The sequence below is a fragment of the Lissotriton vulgaris genome, chromosome 1_1 (genome assembly GCF_964263255.1).
Source record: "Lissotriton vulgaris chromosome 1_1, aLisVul1.2, whole genome shotgun sequence".
Taxonomy (NCBI): domain Eukaryota; kingdom Metazoa; phylum Chordata; class Amphibia; order Caudata; family Salamandridae; genus Lissotriton; species Lissotriton vulgaris.
In genome coordinates this window covers 1182672353-1182692634 of record NC_141685.1, presented here as the reverse complement: position 1 = coordinate 1182692634, position 20282 = coordinate 1182672353, and the positions used below count along the sequence as shown (strand labels likewise).

Here is a 20282-nt window from a genome sequence, read left to right as displayed (position 1 = left end):
CTCTCCCTGATTAACATCTCACTGGCCTCGGGTACGGTTCCAGCTAGCTGGAAGCGGGCTGTGGTTTCCCCTATTTTAAAGAAACCCTCCCTGGACCCGGATAAGCCGGAAAATTATCGGCCTATTTCCCTGCTTCCTTGGCCGACTAAAGTCGTGGAGGCCCACGTGAACAAGGTTCTTTCCGATCACCTCACTCGAGCTAACATCTTAGACCCCACCCAGAACGGGTTCCGTGCTTGACACAGTACGGAGACCGCCCTTCTCTCCATGGCTGAACATCTTCGCACAGTGATGGATGCAGGACAGACGGCGGCGCTTGTATTTTTAGATCTAAGCGCCGCCTTTGATACTGTCTCTCATCCTATCCTGTCGCATCGCCTTGAGGAGATTGGAGTGAGGGGATCCGCCCTCCAGTGGTTCCGGTCCTTCCTCGAGGGTCGCTTCTTCAGCGTTGCGGTGCCACCGTTCCAGTCCAAGTTCCATCCTCTGAAACAAGGAGTGCCGCAGGGATCCTCGCTGAGCCCCACGTTGTTCAATCTTTACGTGAGACCGCTAGCTGAGGTTGTCAGGCAGTGGGGTATGACCATGGTGTCATATGCCGATGACACCCAGCTAGCGGTTACGATCAGCGGGGATGCGGACCAGGATGCCCCCAGGTTTCAGAGCGGACTTAGGGCGGTGGCAAGCTGGATGAAGGCCAACTGCCTCCAGCTCAACGCGAAGAAGACCGAGATCATGATCGTCGGTAGAAGGGCGGATCTCTGGGGGGACAGGTGGTGGCCTTCGGAGCTTGGGTCGGCTCCGCTCCTGGTGACGGAATTAAAGTGTGGATGGATCCCACTCTCAGTTTTGTGGGACACACGAAGAAAACGGCTGCCTCTTGTTTTGGAATCCTCCGGGCTTTGCGACCAGTTTTGGAGTTCTTCGACCCCCGCACCCGGCAGTTGGTAATACAGGCGACTGTTATATCGCGTCTGGATTATGCCAGCTCTCTCCTGGTGGGGTTAACCTGGCCGAAGTCACCCACCTCCAACGCGTGCAGAACGCAGCCGCCAGAGCTATTGTTGGTCTTCCAAGATCTTGCCCTGTTTCCAGCACTTTGAAAGCGCTGCACTGGCTGCCAGTGAGGGCTAGAATCCAATTCAAAGTACTGTGCCTAGCCTTCAAAATTCTAAAGGGTCCGGCTCCCCAAATCCTTACGGACCTCCTGTCTTGGTACGTCCCCACCCGGCCTCTGAGATCTCTGGGTCAAGCGCTTACTATCACCCCCGATATAAGTTGTGCCGTGTTGGTGGCCGTTCCTTCCGGGTCAAAGCAGCCGAACTGTGGAACTCCCTCCCGGTGGAAATTCGGCTGTTGGAGGATCTCCTTTCCTTACGTAAAGCCATCAAAATGTTTTTGTTTTAATCCTGGTTTCTTCTTTTAGCTGTTGGTTCCTTTCTTTTAGCTGTTGTGTTTCTTGTGGCTGTTGCGTGTTTCCTTGCCATGCGCCAGGACGCCCCTTAGCTGGGGCAGCTGTGCGCACTACAAATGCACGTAACGTAACATATAACAAATCTCCAAAGCATACCAGAAGATAATGCATGAGGCCTTGGTACATCAAATAATGTCACAGAATACAATAACATTAGATTGAGGGGATGCACGGGAACAATATCCTGGAGATGGACACAATCAATTAGGCAGTTCGGAGTATCAACTTCATGTAGGCAGATCTGCATTTTCATCATCCTGGGGATCAAGGTCATAGCATTTAATCTAGGCACCCCATATCTTATTAAATTTACGGGGGCATCTTCTGCTCTTATAAGCCACTCGCTACGCTGCCATAAGAAGTCCATCCCTTGTGTCCATTTCGCTGTAGTCGGTGATTCCTGGCCCCCAAGTACCTGGCCAGGTCTCTTTTGGTAATCACCAGACCTAAATTACAAAACAGTAATTTCACCCGGGGGTGGTCTATATCATTTGGGATACCCAAGAGGACATATTTATGGTAACCCGGTAGATTTGTTTCAAGTACCTTATCCAGTTCAAGCAGAACTGGATAACGTGCTCTGTCATAATAGACTTGGTGTAGGATCTTGAGTTTGGTGAGTCATAAGCACAAGTTACTACTTGTGTAACGATATATCTGTAAGAGACATTAGTTAGTGATAGATTCCTTACCTTAGAATATCCCCAGGCGTCAGACTGGATCCGGAAACTTTTGCGTAGCAATACCCCTGCGCGCTGGTAGGCGTCGTCTGCGGCTCCGCGTCCGTCGTCGGCGTCGTGAGCGCCGGGATGACGTCGTCGGAGTACTTAGACGGCGCCCATGCGCGCTGACGTCAGTTCTGATAACACAGCTTTTCCGCGCCAGATACGCAGAGCCATGATAGAACTAACACTGGTGCCATGAAACTAGGGCCCTGAAAGGGGATGACCTTAACCCTAGATATCGGTTCGCAGAACGGGGAGGATGGGTGGGTCGGTAAGGAATCTATCACTAACTAATGTCTCTTACAGATATATCGTTACACAAGTAGTAACTTGTGCATCTGAAAGAGACACGTTAGTGATAGATTCCTTACCTTAGAATAGATACCCCAGCAATACCAACCCCGGTGGTGGGTCTGCGAACCAATATCACACCAGAAAGTCCTGGAGGACGGAACGGCCAAAGAAGCCATCCCTCCGGACTTGACTGTCCAGGCAGTAGTTTCTTGCGAACGTGTGCAGCGAGGCCCACGTGGCTGCCTGACAGATGTCCTGCAGGGAGACACCGCGGCCCAGGGCAGTTGTCGTTGCCGTGGCCCGAGTGGAGTGAGCCCGCAATCCAGCCGGGGGCTCCTTCCTCGCCATGGAGTAACATGCTTGAATACACAAGATGATCCACCTAGAGATGGTCCTCTTGTGCACAGCCTTTCCCTTCTTCGCGCCCACGTAACCAACGAAGAGTTGGTTATCCACCCGGAATTGGCGTGTGCGATCTAGGTAGTAGGAGAGCGCACGTTTTGGATCCAGACGGTGGAGCCTCTCCTCCTCTTTCGAGGGGTGCGGAGGCGGAAAGAAGGTGGGCAAAGTGATGGACTGCCTGATGTGGAAAACCGTGACAACCTTGGGCAGAAAGGAAGGTCGTGTACGTAACACCACCTTATCAGGATGAACAGACAGGAAAGGTGGAGAAGAAGAAAGAGCCTGGAGCTCACTCACCCTCCTGGCAGAGGTGATGGCAACCAGGAAGGCCGTCTTTAGAGTAAGGAGACGAAGAGGGCAGTTATGAAGCGGCTCAAAGGGAGCACACATCAGATAGGTGAGAACCAGATTCAAGTCCCACTGGGGCATCACGAAGGGAACAGGAGGGAACATGTGCGTGATGCCCTTCAGAAATCTACTCACAATAGGGGACTTGAATAAAGAAGGCTGATCTGGTAGCCTCAAGAAGGCTGATAGAGCAGAAAGGTACCCTTTAAGAGTGCCCAGAGCAGAGCCCTGCTGGGCAAGGGAAAGAAGAAAGAGCAGCACTTCCGAAAGGGGTGCAGAGAGAGGATCCACAGCCTTTGCTGTGCACCATGCCACAAATCTGTTCCACCGGCAGGCGTATACCGACTTTGTGGAGGGACGCCTGGCTGCCAGAATGATATCACAGACTTCGGGAGGCAAGTCAAATGGCCTCAACTGCCGCCGCTCAATCTCCAAGCTTGTAGGTGGAGACTGGACAGGTTCGGGTGCAGGACCGTCCCCTGCTGCTGCGACAGAAGGTCCTCCCGAAGAGGCAGACGAATCGGGGGATTGACTGACATGCTGAGTAGCTCGGGATACCAGTATCTTCGTGCCCAGTCCGGAGCCACAAGGACGACCTGGGCCCGGTCGCGCCTGATCTTCTTCAGCACTCTGGGCAGAAGTGGTATAGGCGGAAAGGCGTACAACAGACCGCAGCTCCACTCGCGACGAAAAGCGTCTCCGAGCGAGTGCCGCCTTGGAAACTCCAACGCGCAGAACTGCTGACATTGCGCGTTCTCTTCTGTGGCGAATAGATCTAACCAAGGCTCTCCCCACTGTCGAAAGAGACCTTGCGCCACGTCCGAGTTCAGACGCCATTCGTGATCCATCATGCACCGGCGGCTGAGTTCGTCCGCCCTGGCATTCAGAGAGCCTGCCAGGTGTTGAACCACCAGGGTCACGCCCTGATGTTCCAGCCACTGCCAGAGGCGCAGAGCCTCCTGGCAGAGGGTCCACGACCCCACACCGCCCTGTTTGTTGCAGTACCACATGGCGGTGGTGTTGTCGGTGAACACTTGCACTATGCTCCCCTTGACAGAGGGGAGGAATGCCTTCAGTGCAAGACGAATCGCCCGCAGCTCCAGAAGGTTGATGTGGAGCCGGGACTCCGCCGGAGACCAGAGGCCTCTGATCTCCGCCTCTCCCATGTGGCCTCCCCAGCCCTGGAGGGACGCGTCCGTCACAACTACGTGCTCCGGCTGGGGTAGGGAGAGGGGTCTGCCACTGACCCAGTCGCGGTCCTTGAGCCACCACTGCAGTTGCTTCGCAGTGCCCTCTGAGATCAGGACATGATCGGACAGGTTGCCCTGATGCTGGGCCCACTGAAACTTCAGGTCCCACTGCAGAGCCCGCATCCGCCACCTGGCGTGACGCACCAGAAGGATGCAGGAGGCCATCAGCCCCAGAAGCCGCAGCGTCAACCTGACCGAGACCCGGGATAACGGCCTGAAGACAGGAATCAGAGCCTGAATATCCCGAACCCGCTGTTCGGGTGGGTAAACCCGAAACTGCGCCGAGTCGAGAACCGCTCCGATGAAGAGGAGCTTTTGAGAGGGACACAGGTGTGACTTCGGCACATTGATGGAGAACCCCAGCAAGTGCAGGAGGTCGGCCGTAGTCTGGAGGTGGCTGACGACTGACGACTGACTGGGGCGAGCCCGCCTTCAACAACCAGTCGTCGAGGTAGGGGAAGACTGATGTCCCCTGCCTGCGCAGATGGGCTGCGACCACCGCCATCACCTTCGTGAACACCCGTGGGGCGCTGGCAAGGCCGAAGGGGAGCACGGTAAACTGAAAGTGCTCTTGGCCTACCATGAACCGTAGGTAACGCCGGTGGGCCGGCAGGACGGGGATGTGGAAATAGGCGTCCTGCAAGTCCAACGCTACCATCCAGTCTCCCGGGTCCAGGGCAGCCAGGACCTGAGCCAAAGTGAGCATCTTGAACTTCTCCGTCCGGAGGAAGCCGTTGACGTTCCGCAGATCCAAGATAGGGCGTAGGCCCCCTTTGCCCTTCTTGGGTACCAGGAAGTAGTGGGAGTAACAACCACGTCCTACTTCTGGCCCAGGAACGCGCTCGATGGCCCTCTTGGCCAAGAGGGCCGAAACCTCCTCTTGCAGAAGTTGCAAGTGATCCCCCGACACACGGTGGTATTGAGGTGGCATGGATGGAGGGGAAGACTCGAAGGGGAGGGAGAAACCCCTTCGGACAATTTGCAGCACCCACCTGTCCGAAGTGACTGAATGCCAGTGGGAGAGGTGATGGCGAACCCTGCCTCCCACAGGCGTCACATGGGCCTGAAAACTCGGACTAGGAAGGTTTTGAGGCGGGGGCTGCTGAGGGAGGTGTGGACTGGCCTCGCCGCTGGCCCCGACCACCGCCACGGCGGTTCCCACGGCCGCCACCGCGTTGCTGAACATTCTGCGGCGCGTGGCTGACGGTCCGTGGTGGGGCGCCCCTTCCGTGGCCACGAAAGGAGCGAAAGGCACCCGATTGCTGGCGTGGGGCCGTAAGGCCCAAGGACTTGGCCGTGGCCCTGGAGTCCTTGAAACGTTCCAGCGCATGGTCTGCCTTGTCGCCGAAGAGGCGACGGCCATCAAACGGAATGTCCAGAAGGGTGGCCTGGACATCGGCCGAGAAGTTGGCGGACCTCAACCAGGCGTGGCGTCGAACCGCCACCGTCGTTGCCATCGCCCTGCCCAGTGAGTCCGTGGTATCCAGCCCACACCGGATAGAGAAGCGTGCCGCATCTCGGCCGTCCGCAAGGGTTTGGCTGAGTTTAGCCCTGACCTCCTCAGGGCATTGTGGCAGCACCTCCGCAACCGTGTCCCACAGAGTGTGGGTGTAGCGGCCCAAGAGACAGTTGGTGTTCACAGACCGTAGCCCTAGGCTCACAGACGAGAAGACCTTCTTCCCGAACTGCTCATATCTCTTGGATTCCCTGTCGGGCGGGGCCGACGGGAATGCGGTTTGGGAGTTAGAGGCCTGGATGACCAGGCTCTCGGGGGTGGGATGGGTGGACAAAAAGCAAGGGTCGCCCGGTGCCGGGCGGTAGCGTCTGGCCACGTTCCTGTCCACAGGGGGGCCTGTGGCGGGCTTGGACCAAGTGCCCAGCAGAACGTCACACAAGGCCTCATTGAACGGCAGGAGGGGCTCCGCGGAGCCGGACTGCTGTTTGAGGACCTCAGTGAGGAGATTAGTCCTCACGGCCGCGACGGGGAGCTGAAGGTTTAAGGCCTTAGCTGCCTTCGTCAACACTACGCTGTAAGCAGAACCCGCCTCCGAAGCCACAGTCGGGGGCGACGTAAATCCAGTGTCTGGCGAGGTGTCAATACCACTGGCCTCCCCAAGCTCATATGTCCAGTCCTGATGCGACTGGCAATCACGTGCCAGAGGGTCCTCGGACCCCTCCCATTGCTCCTCGTCACCTGGCTCCTGGAGACCAGGATTAACAGCCAGGGCCTCCTCGTGGAGATAGAATTCTCCAAAGGCCGACGGAATCGGCGCCCAGCGGCGCCCCTCCGACTCCTGAGTAGGACCGTAGGAAACATTGGGGTCGGCAACCACATCGGCTGCCGGGGACGACACCTGAAGGGACGGCGCCGGCGAGGTCGTAAGGTCGACCGGCGAGGTCCCGGATCCGGAGCCAGATCCAGCGAGGTCGCGCGGCGCCGGGACCGAAGTCGCCAGCGGCGCCGGGCCCGAAGTACCCGACGTCGTCGGGGCCGAAGCGCCCGACCCGGAAGGACCTCCAGACGGAGCCGATCGGCCCGAAGGCGCCACGGGAACCGACTGAGGAGGGAGGGCCCTCATGGCCATGAGGTACCTCTCGACCTCCTCCTGCGACGCGCCGTGCCCAGGGACCCGAAGGTGTGGGGCAGGCGGCGACGCTTGCGACTCCCGCGGAGCCGCGTGGGCGGTGTCGCCCGAGTCCCCGGCCGCATCGAGCGAGCGTCGGGGCGGGTCGGAGGACCGATGGTGTCGTTCCGACTTCTCATGCCTCTTACCTGAGGACTTGGAACCAGACGATCGGTGTCCACTTCCGGAACGTCGATGACTCCGACCTCGCGACCTGTCCCTCGACCTCCCGTGGGACCGGGACCGGGACCTAGAGCGGCGCGGGGCCGAGTGCCTCAGCTCGAGACGCTTGCGGGACCGCTCCCGCCTAGCCTTCGACGTCAGGGCCCGGCAGTCGACGCAGGTTCGATCGTCGTGGTCGAGGCCTAAGCACTTCAGGCACCGGCGATGGGGGTCCGTGACCGACATGAGTCGGCCGCACTTCGAACAAGGCTTGAACCCGGGCATCCCTGGCACCGATAGTCGAGACAGTCGACTAAAAGAGATCAAAAAGGATCAAAAACTTTTCAGTCAAAAAGTGACTGGGGGTAGAGCTTCTTCCGGATCTGCGCTAGCTGGCGCGGAAAAAAGAAGAACTGACGTCAGCGCGCATGGGCGCCGTCTAAGTACTCCGACGACGTCATCCCGGCGCTCACGACGCCGACGACGGACGCGGAGCCGCAGACGACGCCTACCAGCGCGCAGGGGTATTGCTACGCAAAAGTTTCCGGATCCAGTCTGACGCCTGGGGATATTCTAAGGTAAGGAATCTATCACTAACGTGTCTCTTTCAGATTCTGGATTTAATCGCCCCCTCCCTAGGGAACATGAGGGAAGCATCCCAATCCATATCATCCACTTCACTAATCTCTGTCTCCCAGGTGAGCCTAAGTTTCTATAGGGTATTAGGCATGTTATAATTGGCGTGACTATTATAGGAGGACAGCCGGGATAACTCTGCTCCCCAAGCATGCTTAAGATGGAAGTACTTTAAATACTGTGTATGGGGGGTGGGGGGCGTGGTTAAGATGGTGACAGAGTATGAGAAGCTTTCTTGGCGGTCCGTCTAGCCGACAGGTCACGTCCACCGGATCAGAGAGCCTCCATAACGCTGCACCAGACTTGAATCACCAACCAAGGCACCTAGAAGTTGCCCAGTGCAGCGGATGCCCTGAGGAGACAGCGGATCCCCTGAGCAGGTGGGGCGGGCCGGGCCCAGCTCAGTATGTAGAAGCCTACACAGGGCCTGTGATACCTGGGCTGAGTGTGTCTTCGGTGCAGGAGAGGGCAAGGATGCCTCGGTCCGTGCTCGCCTTCCAGACCTCCTCTGAATGTCCCGCCTGCCCCATAGGCCGTGTGAGGGTGCCTACTGACTGGTGTTGTTCCTACTGCCCCTACGAGGGGAACACTGCTTGTAGAGCGGCCCGAAGTGAGGAGAGAGGAGGCTGGCCAAGACTTCTGTGCCAAGCTCCCTTGAAATAGGGCTGCGTGCACTTGAGGCGGCTCCGCGAGCCACCCGCGCCGCGTCCCTGGGTTGACGGGCAGAGCTGTGGCCCCCGCTGCTGTGGGGTCCTGAAGCGGATGGAGTGCCCTTCCACGGCAGCCTTTGCTCCCTGCACTCATTGCTGAAGCCTCAACGGCCTGCCCAAGAGGCCGCAACCCCCACAGGAGTCTGGGGAACTGCTAAACAGTTGGGGGCAGTGCCACAGAGCATGCGAACGCCCTCGACGAACGGGCCTCGGTGCTCACAACTCTAGATAACTTGGTTGAGACACCGCGCTTGGTGCCCCCGCCAGCTTGAGTCCACTGCGGCTGCAACGGATTGTCCTCAGAGGCCCTGGACCCTGAGGATCTGCTTGTCCGATGGGGGCTGCCTGCACTGCTGGGGAGGTGGACGTGATAGAGGACTGGGCCCCAGGGCCCCACACCACTTACCTCTTGTCCAGAACACCATATTAGTGGCCCAACCTGTGTGAGCCCTCACTTACCTCCATCAGGGTGTGCAACCTCCTTCTTGGGAGTCCACACTGCTGTGCTTTGTGCTGCCCGGGCATTCCGAGGTGACGCCAGACATGTGGCCCTTGATCTTGCATCTCCTTTGAGTAGACCCTGTCCTGACCAGGGGTCTTCGGGCCCGCCTAGAATTTTGACACAACCTGCTTGAGCCATTTCAGTCTGGAGGCCCCTCTCCCACCACCCTTCATCCACACCATATCTAGCATCCCTCCGGAGACCAGCGGCTCCTTGATCTGTTCCTTTGGCCGAGTGCAGACGGGAGCTCACCTGCATCTGGACGAAGAGAGGACCCCACCTATCTGCGGCGACAAGCCCAACAAGATGCGTAACCAGGGCCTATCAGATGCCACTACCTACCCCCGGTGGGTCCCCGCTGGGTGCAAAGAACATGCTTACCTGACTGCTGGGGTCTCACCTTTGTCAACAGAGCACACCCATGGCATTGCCTTATTCAGCACTCCATTTACATGGCGGCAAGCAAGGGAAAGAAGGACCTCTCAGTCAGAGACTTGCTTCTCAAAGCCTCCAGATTTCATGCCAAGGGCTCCAAGCCGCCCCCTGACCTGTCTGTGTCCACGGATGTCAGTGGCGCTGAGGCCCCACTCACTTGTTACATTTAGAAATGCTTGGCGCTGTCCTCTGTGAAGACCTAGAAACCATGAAGGAGGAGCTCTCTCAGAATCTCAGAAAGGTGAGGCGTGAAATGGACGAGCTGGGGGATAGGGTAGAAACACTGGAGGTGCACAAAAAGATTGAACAACTCCAGCAGAAGATAATCCGCCTCGGAGACCAACACCTGGACCTTCAGATGCATGTAGAAGATTTGGAGAATCACTCCCGATGTAATAACATTAATTAAGTGTGCATTAGAGGGTGAGGAGAGATTGTTGCGCATTTTGTGGAAAAGGGGAACCTTACCATAGTCTTTGACAACGCAATGGACCCTTCTGCCCAACGTCAGAGACTGTCTGGGATTCTCTCAAGGGAATGGACACAATGGCTGGAAGAGATGGGCCTGATAAACATCGGGAGGGCTTTACATCTAAATACTCAGAATTACACATTTTACTCCCACTCCCATAAGATGGCTGTGAGGATAGAGTACTTACGGGGCACCTCTGGTATTGTATCCCTACAAAAACTGTCAATATACTGGCCCGTTAATTGTCAGACAATGCAGCAGTGGCTTTCACGCTCTCTCTTCTTTCCACCTGCCCGACACCCAAGCGTCTCTGGGACATGCTTATGCACTGCCCTGCTGTAGTCCAGTAGATCACCACAGCGCTAAACGACTTCCTTGACACGGATGACAACATCGAAACCTCATCACCACTCTCTGGGAAACTCTGAAAGCGGTGATATGAGGGGAGTTTATTGCGATTGCCTCGGCAGATAAGATACGCAAGGACAAGCTGGATCAACTCTCACGAAAGGTCCAAGAGCTGGAGCGTATCCATCAACGGACTCGTACTCACCGGATCTGGTGCACTCAGATATCCGGCATAGACTTGGACAGGGCAGAACACACAGCACTCTGGTTAGGACACCCCTTCCATTTAGGTGTAATAGATGTGGGAGGCTGCTGACCAATAGGCTGCGGGTCCAACAAAAGTCGTCCGGGGTCTTGTCTGTGGTCGATTCAACTGGGACGTAGCACACTGAAGACCTGCATATAGCCGAAACATTCCGCCAATACTACACAGACCTCGATGAGGCATAGACACTCCCCCCAGATGCCCCCGCCTGTTACCTCTGGGAGGACGCTATCACCAGACTAACGCTCGATCAGGCCAAAACTCTGGACTCCCCGTTCCTGAGGAAGTGGTGTCTGCTATCTCCTAGCGAAAGATGTTTAAATCCCCTGGACCAGATGGGTTCTCCGCTTTTTTTTTTCAAGACGTTCTGCCCCATCCTGGCTCCCATACTCACAAGAATCCACAATGCTGTTGGGGTTCCCTCCGCGCTACTGTAGACCATGCTGGGACCTTTAATTGTCTTTATACCCAAGCCCGGCAAGGACAAACGTCGCTGCATCTCTTATAGGTCTATTTCCTTATTGAACGTTGACCTTAAACTGTTCACTGGGATCTTGGCCCAGTGACTGACCCCTCTCATCCCTGGCTTGATAGATCGCCAATGCAGCGACAATACGAAGAGGCTACTCCATGTTATCGATAAGACACCACGCTTAGACACAGAACTCATGCTGTTTTCTATCAACACGGAGAAGGAGTTCGATAGGGTTCACTGGCCCTTGCCTGCGAGAAACTCTTCAGCACTTTGGATTCCCTAATTGGTTTACTCAGTTGGCCCGAGCAGTTACACACCGGTTATACCTCTGCCCCCTTCCCAATCTGTAGAGGTATGAGACAAGGCTGTCCGCTGTCTCCCCTCCTCTTCACTCTGTATATGGAGCCCTCTTATATCTCTGGCTGTTTTCGGGGGACAAACATACAATCAGTTTATATGCAGATGACGTTGTGGCAACATTGGAAGATCCCCTGGTTTCTCTCCTGGCCTTCACAGCTGAACTTGACCTGATCACCCAGGCCACAGGATTCAAAGTCAATATCCATAAATCCCAAGCTCTCGATTTATCACTCAGGGTCCCATGCTTTCTGAGTTACAACGCTCCTACTATATTGAATGGGCCTCCGCCGCGGTCCCCTACCTTGGGTTGCAGCGAACACTCAAAACACGGGGTCCCTTAACAATACAGCCCTGCTGCAAATGCAGGTGGATTTGCACCGCAGGAGACCGCATACCTTCTCCTGGCTGGGCCAAGTTGCTACGGTGGCTTTATTACAGAAGATACTTTTCCTCTTCCAAATTCTACCGGTGGAACAACCCACCCCTGATCTCTACGCTCTCTGCGACGGAAGATGGACCGCTTTAAATGGGTGGACAAGAGTCCTTGCTTGCATAGAGACCTTTGTTATGGGCTCACAAGAGAGGGAGGTCTGGGAGTGCAGAATTTGGAAGAGTATTATTGGGCTGTGCAGATGATGATATCTGCACAGCCACACCCTGATTCTGAAAAGTATTGACTTTTAATGGGTAAGGCTACAGCGGGACAATCCCTGTAGAAGATTCCCTGCCTTCCCAATTAGGCACGCCCCAGAAGCCTATATTTGTCTCCTTTCACGCAGGCCCCTCTAGCAGCATAGGATGAAGTTTGTGGGAGAAGAGGCCTTACTTCATTCCCATCACTGCTGACGTCCATTGTGGACAATACTGATTTGCTGACTGCACCATCAGGATTCAAGCAAGCCGGGCCGACGACGGCTGAAATGCCAGAAACCGGTCCCCGGAAGCTTGTCTCCTTTCCGGTGAAGAATTGGCTTGGTAGTTTGGTCTGCCCTGTTCCCATGATGCACTGGGCCAGGGACAGACTAATTTGCATATAGCCAGGTTCTGAGCTGGGATGGTGCAGTGAGCTAAATAACGGTGATGGATCAAGCCCTGATCTTTGGACTGGGTCAGAGTGGTCTGCTTAATTCAGACACTCTGTTCATCACCACCCCCATTTTTGAATCGTTTTTGGCCACTATAGGTGTGGCAGGGTATCCTCAGACATGAGTCCCTTGCTGACTGCACCATCAGGATTCAAGCAAGCCGGGCCGACGACGGCTGAAATGCCAAAAACCGGTCCCCGGAAGCTTGTCTCCTTTCCGGTGAAGAATTGGCTTGGTAGTTTGGTCTGCCCTGTTCCCATGATGCACTGGGCCAGGGACAGACTAATTTGCATATAGCCAGGTTCTGAGCTGGGATGGTGCAGTGAGCTAAATAACGGTGATGGCTCAAGCCCTGATCTTTGGACTGGGTCAGAGTGGTCTGCTTAATTCAGACACTCTGTTCACACCACCCCCTTTTTTTAATCGTTTTTGGCCACCATAGGTGTGGCAGGGTATACTCAGACATGAGTCCCTTGCTGACTGCACCATCAGGATTCAAGCAAGCCGGGCCGACAACGGCTGAAATGCCAGAAACCGGTCCCCGGAAGCTTATCTCCTTTCCGGTGAAGAATTGGCTTGGTAGTTTGGTCTGCCCTGTTCCCATGATGCACTGGGCCAGGGACAGACTAATTTGCATATAGCCAGGTTCTGAGCTGGGATGGTGCAGTGAGCTAAATAACGGTGATGGATCAAGCCCTGATCTTTGGACTGGGTCAGAGTGGTCTGCTTAATTCAGACACTCTGTTCATCACCACCCCCTTTTTTGAATCGTTTTTGGCCACTATAGGTGTGGCAGGGTATACTCAGACATGAGTCCCTTGCTGACTGCACCATCAGGATTCAAGCAAGCCGGGCCGACGACGGCTGAAATGCCAGAAACCGGTCCCCAGAAGCTTGTCTCCTTTCCGGTGAAGAATTGGCTTGGTAGTTTGGTCTGCTCTGTTCCCATGATGCACTGGGCCAGGGACAGACTAATTTGCATATAGGGAGGTTCTGAGCAGGGATGGTGCAGTGAGCTAAATAACGGTGATGGATCAAGCCCTGATCTTTGGACTGGGTCAGAGTGGTCTGCTTAATTCAGACACTCTGTTCATCACCACCCCCTTTTTTGAATCGTTTTTGGCCACTATAGGTGTGGCAGGGTATACTCAGACATGAGTCCCTTGCTGACTCCACCATCAGGATTCAAGCAAGCCGGGCCAACGACGGCTGAAATGCCAGAAACCGGTCCCCGGAAGCTTGTCTCCTTTCCGGTGAAGAATTGGCTTGGTAGTTTGGTCTGCCCTGTTCCCATGATGCACTGGGCCAGGGACAGACTAAATTGCATATACTCTGTTCATCACCACCCCCTTTTTTGAATCGTCTTTGCTCAGTGGAGGCAGGAGGTCATAAATCCATCAGAAATGTCTTTGATGAGGCTGGCCCCCTGTCATTTGAGGGATCCCTGAATTCGAACCGCACTGGCACCGTCAGATTAGACACCGGGTGAACCACCCCACGGTACAGCCTCAAGCCCAACGCCATCTCACCCCCTTCACATGGTGGTTGCTTTCCAAAACCTCAGATGAACACCTCAAATCCAAACTACATGGCCTACTCCACCCCTCTTTGTCTGTTATTAAATCCCCGAGTCAGAGGAGATGGGAGTCCAAACTGGGCCGCTCCTTTATGCAGCAGTAATGGGAGGATATTTATCATTGTGCACACCATATCGCCCGCAATGTGGGAAGCATAGAGACAGCCACTAATATCGCCACCTAATGGTATCTCACTCCCCCCAGATTGCAAAGGGGTAACCCTGCTCGTAGCCCCCAGTGTTGGCACAATTGTGGTTCCCTTGGAACTTTGAGACATCTGTTGTGGGATTGACCTAAGATGGCTACCTACTAGGCGCAAGTACTGGATGATATTGATGCTCACCTCCCCACACAACTGCCCCGCTTCCCAGCTTACACTATCTCAGGTTTACCTAATGATCTCACATTCTCATAGGGGGCACACAGTCTCATAGGGGGCGATGGATAGGTTTGGCACTGGAAGCGCCGTTCAGAATATCCTTTCACACTGGGGGCTGGGTGTCTACCCACTCAGGTAGAATGGCATGCACTGCTTTGGTACATTTTGAGTATGGATCGTATCTTTCTCTCCCTATCAAATCAGGGGGCCTCGTTCCTAGATCTCTGGTGCCTGTCTCTATCTTGCTTACCTTGGAATTCTGTGAACTTTCATGCCCCAAATCCTGAGGCTCCTGCGAGTCACGGAGCCTCCATTTGCTACACCATAGAGGGTACTTTGGTGTTTACACGCATATCTTGAGCTCGAATGGGATTGATGGGGTGGAACCCGGGGTGAGGGAGAATAGTTAAGGGGATGTGGGGATTCCAGGTTTTTTTTATTAGAAATATGCTTTAGGATTGTATCCTGCCTTGTCTTGATTTGTCTCCCTTTTTGATGACCCAATAAATAAATATAAACATAAATGCTGTTTATTTTGGGATGCTCGGCCATTCCCTATCTCCTTGAGAACTCTGGGTGGGAGTGGTATGGGCGGTAAAGCATACCAGAGGCCTTAGCTCCACTCGCGACAAAAAGCATCACTGAGCTTGAGCCTACTTGGTACCTCCAGCGCACAGGACTGCTGGCATTGCATGTTCGTGCAGATGGCGAATAGATCTTACCAAGGCTCTCCCCATAGCTGAAAGAGACCTCCTGATGGAGGCGCCATTTGTGATCCGCTAGGGATCTTCAGCCGAGTTCAGGCTGCCCCCAAGGTGTTCAAACACAAGGGATATGCCCCGATTTCCAGAATTGTCCAGAAATGCAGGGCCTCTTGACAGAGGGTCCACAACCCGTTTGCTGCAGTACCAGATGGTGGTGATATTATCTGTAAACACCTACACCAGCCTTCCCTTGATGGAGGGTAGAAAGGCTTTTAAAGCCAGCTGGATCGCCCGGAGATGCAGAAGGTTGATGTGGTGTCAGGACTTCGCCGGAGACCAGAGGTCTCTTATCTCCACCTCTGAAGTGACGCATCCCCATCCCAGGAGTGACGCATCTGTCACTAATGTCAGATCTGGTTGGAGAACGGTCTGCCGCTGACCCAATCGTGGTTCGTTAACCACCAATGCAGATATTTTGCTGGACCATGTTGGATAGACTTCCCTGATGCTGCGCCCACATGAACTTCAGGTCCCACTGCAGAGCCTGCATATGCCAGAGGGCATGTGTCATATGCAGGATGCAGGAGGCCTTGAGGCCCAGTAGCCTCAAGAGTTATCCTCATCGAAATTCAGGATACAGTCTGAAACATCGGTATCATAGCCTGAATATCCTGGAACCGCCATTCGGGAGGATAGGCCTGAAACTGTGTGTGTCCAGAACAGGTACGATGAAAGGGAGCGTCGAGAGGGAGGACAGGTATGCCTTCAGCACGTTGGTGGGGAACCCCAGCAAATGCAGGAGGTCTGCTGTAGTCTGGAGGTGGGAGGCAGACTGGGGCAAGCCAACCTTCAACAGCCAGTAGTCGAAATAGGGGAAGACCTCCACCCCTGATCTCTGCAGATGAGCTGCAACCACCAATGTTCTGTTAGCCTACTTTGACTTTGTGTCATTTTAGTTTTTTCACTTTTTGTGCAAACACACCAGTGTTAACTTTTGTTTCTCAGCACCACTCGACCTACAGGCTTCGTTGTTATTGGAGCTGCAACCACCGCCATCAACTTGGTGAACACCCGAGGGGTGCTGGAAAGGCCAAAAGGGAGCATGAGGAACTGAAAGAGTGTGTGGCCCACCGTGAACAGCAGGTAATACTTGTGGACAGGAAGGGTGGGAATTTTGGAAGTATGCGTCCTGAAAGACCAACACTACCATCCAGTCTCTCGGGTCCAGGGCCGACAGAACTTGGGCAAACATGAGCATTTTTAACTTCTTTTTGGGCAAGAAATTGAAATGGTGCAGGTCTAGACTAGGACAGTGGCCTCTGTCCTTCTTAGGCACCAGGAATTTGCTGGAATAGTGACCACAACCTATTTCTGGCGTGGGCACCCTCGCTATGGCTGCCTTGGACAAAAGAGCCATAACTTCCTGGCGGAGCAAGGAAAGGTGGTCCTTCTACAGCCTCTCACAAGATGGTGGCATGGGTGGAAGGAGAGTCATGAAGGGGAGGAAGTAACCCCTCCAGACAATCTGCATAACCCATCTGTCTGATTTATTAGACATCCAGGGGAGAAAGTGATGACGTATCCAGCTTCAAACAGGGTGCACTTGATGGTAAGATGGCAAACTATAAGCGTTTGGAGGCTGCAGCTGCTAGTGGACTGACCTGATCTCTGGCTCCCTGACCCAAGAGGTCTGTGGGTACCGCATCCTTGGCAACGCAGAGGCTGTGAAGCTTGTGCACCATGGTGGCTGGGTGGGAATAGATGTAGCTGGAAGCCCTTTCCTTGACCACGAAAGGAGAAAAAGTTGATTGGGGGTGGTGCGGGGCCATGGAAAGTCCAAAGGACTTGGCTATAGCCCTGCTGTCCTTAAAGAAATCCAGCGCTGAATCCCCCTTGTCTCCAAAGAAACAGGGGCAATCAAAGGTGATGGACATCCTCTGAAAAGCCAGTAGTTCTCAGCCAGGCGTGCTGCCGTATGGCCACTGTCAAGGAAACCGCTCTGCCCAGCGAGTCACTAGTATCTAGTCCACATCAGGCGGTGAACTTAGCTGCATCCCTCTCATCTCCAACAGTCTGGGAGAGCTTGGTCTGGGCCTCCTCCAGAATCATGGGAAGCACCTGTGCAACTGAATCCCATATAGAATGGGAGTAAGGGGCCAAAAGGCAAACCGTGTTCATGGACTGCAGTACCAGGCTGGTGGTGAAAAAAATCTTCTTCCTTAACATAATGCGCGCGGGCCGTTTTCCCGCTGTGCGCTGAGTTTAAAAAAAACCCTGGTTACATGACGAGCTCAGCTCGTCATGAGCGTACGACAGGCGTAACTCCTAACGAGCTGAGCTCGTCATGAGCATCGAAGGGGTTAAGGTCCCTTGGATTCCATGTCAGTGAGGTGGTAGGGAATTCACCAGGATTTAAATGGAAGGTAGAGGCTTGGATCACCAAGTTCTCTGGGGTAGTGTGTTGTTTGAGGAAATTGGGGTCCCCTGGGGCAGGGTGCTAGTTATTGTCCTGTTCACAGGAGCCCCTGTGCTGGGCTTAGGCCAGGTCCCAAACAGGACGTCAGTAAGGGCTTCATAACAAGGGATAAGTAGTCCTGAAGGGGTACCTCCCGGTCGAAGCACTTCTGCCAAGACGTTCGTCTTGACTGCCACTGATGGTAAGCTAAGGTCTAAGACTTTGGGCGTCCTCCTCGCCACCGTTGCAAAGGAAGCTTCCTCCTCCATTGCCATGGTAGAGGGAAAAAGCCAAGTCGTCACAACACTTCATGTTTGGGTCTAAAGGCTGGTACTTATCAGGGTCCAGTGACCCCCTCCAAATTTTCCCCTCAGTTCTAGTCCACAGGAATAGGGCTTAGGCTTTGGCCTGAAAGGCATAGCTCCACTCGGAGCTGGAGGATAATCCGTGGGTCCAAGGGGCGGGAGTAGTGCCGGGGCTGCAACTACCAGCATGAAACTAGTAGGGGCCCCTCCTGAACCCATGGGGCCAGAAAGTGCATCGGCGGGTACGGGCTGCTCGGAAATGCCTCATAAAACTCTGGGAAGCGCAAAGTCGTCCCAGGCTCTGACTCAACCTCAGAGCCAGATCTACAATGTCAACGCCCCCTCATCTTATTGGCCGTCGGGCGAGAAAGTCTTAGACTTTTTCGACTTTTTTGTTTTTGCATGACTTACCCGAGTGGCTCAAGTACTTTGAGTGTGACGAGGATCGTCTACTCCACAACCGTTCCGGAGACCTTCCTCTCGAGCGGTATCAAGTGCATTGTAAAGTTGCTCGTATGATGGCAAGAAGCTTGAGGGATCACTCCCCAAGGTCTTGGGGTGCATGTGCAGCAATCGGCACAAGTCTTAACTCCCATGGAGGCATTCCAAGCACCAGAGTCATACAAGGGGCTTCACAATGACAAGTGCTGCAAAGTATGAAGCTTTTCTTCCTATTGGACATCCCTGCCACAACAGGAAAAGAACTCTCAAAAAAGCTTCAACAAAATATCGAAAAAGAATAGTCAAAAAGTGACTAAAGGGGTAGCTCTCTCCGGATCTATGCTGACTGCGCAGAAAGAAAAGAACGGTCATCAATGAGCTGGGGCGGTACCTATATCAGCACCGTGCACATCACATCCAGAGCGGCTGACGATGCCACATGAGCTGATCGCTGCCACTAACTGACTTGCAGGGGTACTGCTCACAATTTTTTTTACAGATCGAGTCTGATGCCTGGGGATAATTCTAAGGTAAGGAATCTGCAGTGAGAAGCTTGTATCAGATAAAGGAATCAGGTTCTCTGACACCTGATAATTATCATCTAGGGACATATCAAGACAAGCACCACTGTTTTGATTATATAGCGGAAAAAACACAAAATCACTGTAAACAAATTAACATTATATTTTAGGAGAAGCCTTATGAAATATACTTTGTAATGTTTTCTACTGAAACTCAATTATTACAATATTTAACACACGGACTATCATTCAAAAGTAAAGATGTGTATTTAAAAATAAAGAGGACACACTTGACTCAAAATGAAAACTATTGCAAAACATAAGAGATGCAAAATTGCAACACTCAAAAACAGTTTGATGAAAAAAGTCATAAATACTGTCATCATTATTATTAACCTACTTCACGCTGACATCCGAGTATTGCATGGTTAAAAGCTGAGACTCCTCATTACTCTTTTCCTGAGTTTTCTAAAAACAAAACAAAAATATTGTCAAAAAACAGTGCACAACTAAGGAGAGAGAGCACCCTGCTACTTTAAATAACTTTCCTTACACATTTTGTACTTGCAGCTTTTTTCCAGTGGTCAACAACCATACATGTCATTGTTGCAAAATCATGCTATGGTTGCAATACAAGTATATTCCGTACAGTAACATGGAGAAAAGGAGTTACCGTATATATGAGAGTACACTGGAAAAGGAGCATATGAAACATAAACCTGAATGAATTGACATCTTCAGCAATTAAACCCTAACCGCTCCTCAGGACATGTCAGATGTCCAGGAACTCGCTAAAACAATTCCATGACAAACATTCTAAACTCAATTGTGCCCTTCTAACTGAAAAGAATGTGCACCAAATACTCAAAACCTTGGTACAATGGTAGCCTAAATGCAGAAAGAAGCAATCTGAGGCTAGCTGAATGATTGTGGAAATTCTCTCAGTCCCTGACACACCTCAAGCACCTTCGATCTCTGAGGAACATTTATAACAAATGCAGCATAGCTCAAAAGCAAACTTGTTTAGAAAACAACTTGAAAAAGCCAGTAATCAACCTAAAAAACTTGTCAAACTTCAATACAATATGCAACCCAACCCTTTACTCTAGTCCACAGCCTAACTGCAAGGAACTTGCAACCTTCTTCCTGGGAATGATGGAAAAACTTGAAAGCGACTTACAGACAGCATTTGAGCAGCTTCCGTTATAATCACACAACAGCCTCCCCCCCGCCCAACATCGCTGAGCTTTCGAGACACCCCCCCAAAAACAACACTTCATAGAACTCATTCAAAACTGTCAATTACATTGTCATTGTTAAAATCCTAACAGCA

General features: G+C 53.2%; 1 protein-coding gene across 2 annotated transcripts in view; it reads right to left on the bottom strand.

Annotated features, from left to right (window-relative positions):
- The window catches only part of ATF6 (activating transcription factor 6), a 1839477-nt gene that overhangs the window by 183670 nt on the left and 1635525 nt on the right, over positions 1-20282 (bottom strand). For both annotated transcript variants that reach the window (XR_015309808.1, XM_086964422.1), the window contains exon 13: positions 19350-19417. Coding sequence is in view for 1 of the 2 variants with exons in the window: in XM_086964422.1 (XP_086820548.1) it covers positions 19350-19417 (68 nt within the window). In the remaining variant the exon portion in view is untranslated. The remainder of the gene's footprint in view (positions 1-19349; positions 19418-20282) is intronic.